This window comes from Octopus bimaculoides, chromosome 26 (genome assembly GCF_001194135.2).
Source record: "Octopus bimaculoides isolate UCB-OBI-ISO-001 chromosome 26, ASM119413v2, whole genome shotgun sequence".
Classification (NCBI taxonomy): Eukaryota; Metazoa; Mollusca; class Cephalopoda; order Octopoda; family Octopodidae; genus Octopus; species Octopus bimaculoides.
This window is the reverse complement of record NC_069006.1, coordinates 22,481,887-22,485,796: the sequence shown is the minus strand read 5'-3', so window position 1 is coordinate 22,485,796 and position 3,910 is coordinate 22,481,887. Positions and strand designations below refer to the sequence as shown.

Sequence of the window (3,910 nt, the reverse complement as noted above, 5' to 3'; positions counted from 1 at the left end):
TACTATAATCTTGTGAGTGGATTTGGTAGATGGAGATTGAAAGAAGCCTGTCATATATATGTATATTAATATCTGTGTGTGTGTGTGTCTTTGTGTCTCTGTTTGTCCTTTACCACCGCTTGACAACCACTGCTTGTGTGTTTACATCCCTGTAGCTTAGTTGTTTAGCAAGAGAGATAGACAAAGTAAGTACCAGGCTTAAAAAAGAAGTACCGGGATCATTTCAAGGGCAGTACCCTGGCATGGCTGCAGTCTGAGGACTGAAATAAGTAAAAGACATACATACATAAATACATGTGTATGTATATATGTATACATGTATATGTATGCATATATATCTTTATTTATTTATTCATTTATTTATTTATTTATTTATTTATTTATTCAGGGGCGACCAAAGAGTCAGGAGCAGCCGAAAGGAGAGTCAAAGGAAGAACCAAAGGAAGAGTTAAAGGAAGAGTCAAAGGAAGAGTCAAAGAAGGAGTCAAAGGAAGAGCCAAAGAAGGAGACAAAGGAAGAGTCAAAGGAAAAACCAAAGGAAGAGTCAAAGGGAGAATCAAAGGAAGAGTCAAAGAAAGAGTCAAAGGAAGAGCCAAAAGAAGAGCCAAAGGAAGAGTCGAAGGAAGGGCAGAAAGAACAGGAAAATAATTCAAATAAACCCAATCAAGACGTTGAAAATTTTGAATTGTCTGTAAGTAATCTATATATGATAACTTCCATGTCTTCCATATTGAATGTGCAATTAACTGTTCTTATTTAAGCAAAAAAATAAAAGTTAATAAAAAATTTGAAAAAGCAGTGAATTATCTCCAACTTTAAAACAACGACAAAATTTTCTATAATCTTTAAAGTTGTAAATGGCTACTCTATCGAAAGAGTGTTCTTTGGCACAAGAGAGCCTCCTTTGCTCCAAATGGCACCCAGTTGAGGACCTTTGATCTGGACAATAGTATCGATAGGCCCGATAAATCTGGTTGAGGGTTAATCTTCTGTCTCCCACTTGCTTCAGTTACTGGACTGCGTTCATGGTTGAGGGCACCAACTTGAAAGATTTTAGTCGAACAAATCGACCCCAGTACTTTATTTTAAAGTCTGGTCCTTATTCTACCTACCGGCCAGTCTTGCCGCGCCGCTATGTTACGGTGATGTAAACAAACGAACAATGTTTTGTCATGCGTACACACACACACGGGCTCTATAGGCTTCTTTCAGTTTCTGTCGAGCAAATGTACCCACAGAACTTACATACATACATGTATGTATGTATGTATGTGTGTATGTATTATGTATGTGTGTATGTATGTGTGTATGTATGTATGTGTGTATGAATGGATGTATGTGTGTGTGTGTGTGTGTATGTATGCACATTGTGTGTATAAACACGTGTGTGTGTGTGTGTGTGTGTGTGCGTATGTATATGTGTGTGTGTATGTATGCACATTGTGTGTATAAACACGTGTGTGTGTGTGTGTGTGTGTATGTATGTGTGTGTGTGTATGTATGCACATTGTGTGTATAAACACGTGTGTGTGTGTGTGTGTGTGTGTAGGTGTAGTTAGTGCAATGACGAGGGTGGTGGAAACACAAGATTGAATGTAAAACGAAGGTTAAATCATTAGAGCATCGGACATTGTTTTCTTGGCATCCGAACCCGTGAAGGTGGAATCCTTTTCATTCTTCAATAAATCCATGTATGATCGTAATACAACAGCGAAACATGCTTCTCTGAACGTGAAAGAGAGAGAGTAGAGAGTAGAGAGAGAAGTCGAAGGAAAGAGAGTGGGTAGGAGAATGAGTAAGCATGAGAGGAGGTCGTTTGTTTGATAAGCGCTTGCAACTCGTTTCCTGCTATCATTTGCGAAGACAAGGTTGCGGAAGGCGAGTCTGGAGGTTTGTCTGCTTTATCCAATCATTTATCTGATAGATCGTCGCACCTTTTTTTCGTATTTACTATTGTGTATTTCATCATTCATATTTTTCCAATTACATAGTCTCACCAGATCGGTTTGAAATATCGATCTCATTTCCCCCTAAAGTATACATTAGCGCCTTAACCCCTTTGTTACCTTACTTCGGTAGAAATGTACTATCTTTATTTAAATTAATTTTGAAAATAATGAAGTATTCTGTACAATAACTTTGTCATTAGTTAGCTAGTGTTTAGAACGTGATTTTAACTTGAAATTTTGATAGGGGTTCTTTTAGATTGCTTTGTACCCTTTTGTTACTATATTTTTGTCAAACTTGGCTTAAATTTTGAATATAATGGAATGATTTAGTAAAATAACTTTGTCTTTATCAATCTGGTTGTTTATATAATAATTTCAACGTGAAATTTTGATAAAATGTTTCAACTTGGATCACTTCAATGATAGCAAGTTAGGCGGTTTCAGGCGGGTTAGTATAACAAAAAAAAAAGGGGGGGTAAGAAGATAATCGGGGAAACGGGGTCACATGGGGGGTAAATCATTTATAGGGTATATTTGTGGCGGGAAAGGTTTAATTATAATAATTAAAAAAATAAAAAGACGAAGAGTAGGTTGACACTGCAATATCGACAACATATATATACAACATATAATTTTTTTAATAGGTCGAAATGAAAGGAGTTTGGGATAAATAAGGACTAAGAGACATAGGCACCTCAAGCGGAACATCCAATGCACATACTACACACTTGTAGGCACATATATATACATATTCTATTGTACAGGCATTGTTTATTAATCTATTCCTAGCTCTTTGGGTACTACTAAAGCAGCACGGTCCCGAACGCGCTAGCTAGTCGTGAGTGGTCGATCCTAACCCTATCCCTAACCCTAACCCTATCCCTAACCCTAACTCGCGTGTGCAAATGAATACGTGTTTAGGTTTGGGGTTAGGGTTAGGATCGAACACTCACGACTACGCGTTCGGGACCGTGCTGCTGTAGTAGTACCGCTGTTTGTATTTTATATATGAGTTATAAATATCTACTAATGCTTCGACTTCACTCTGAAATTTTTATATGGACCTATTTGGGCAAAACATGTGCGCGCGGGCATGCGTGTGTTCCTAAATCAGAAAAAGCGCAGATTCAGTATGGGAAATACAGAGGTTATAATTTACTATCACCATGTCTGAAGAAGTACAATAATCGACCCGAAACTGGCAGTAATATTCGGTCCATTATATGCCATAATCAGTCATATACGGCTCAATGAGACGATCTTCGGTTTCAGTTATTTTTTTACAATTACTTAGGCGGATATCTACACACACGCACTCTATCATTTCTGCTGTACTTTATATACCTGTGTGAGTGCGCGTCGCCTCATGCTCTATTTCTCTCTCCAACTTTCTTTCAATCATCATTTCGCCATTTGCTTTCAGCCTTCCCTTATATCCCCTTCTCTGGCTTTCAGTTATTCATACCCAACTTTTCTAGCTGCTTTCAATTCCTCAGCAAGCAACAGAACGAAGCACTTCTTTTTTTCTGGGTTTTTTCTGTTTTTTGCGGGTGAGGGATGCTTAAATAACAGGGGCGCCTATATTCTTTCCCCTCGTTGTTTAGTCCTTGAGTTTCATTGTATATGTTGCGCCCATATGGCTAGGTACATACATACACATATTCACATATTAACACACACACGTTTTAACATATTTCAAAGGATCATCGCATGAATATGTATATTTGTATGCGCATACATACATACACACACACACACACACACACACGTACATACATACATACATACAAAGATAGATAAAGGCCGGTCTAGAGTATTACTTTGGGGTTTCACGTCCTATAAACCGCTTGGCTTTACAGTGTATCATCAGACCCCAAAAGTAGTACTTATTCTATCGAATACTTTTGGCGAACCACTATGTTACGGTTCAACAAAGACACACACACACACACACATATATA

General features: G+C 37.9%; 1 protein-coding gene across 1 annotated transcript in view; it reads left to right on the top strand.

Moving 5' to 3' along the window:
- LOC106881580 (solute carrier family 2, facilitated glucose transporter member 1) overlaps positions 1–3,910 on the top strand; it is a 30,598-nt gene that overhangs the window by 727 nt on the left and 25,961 nt on the right. The window contains exon 2 of the mRNA XM_052976929.1: positions 389–691. Within this exon, the coding sequence (XP_052832889.1) occupies positions 389–691 (303 nt within the window). The remainder of the gene's footprint in view (positions 1–388; positions 692–3,910) is intronic.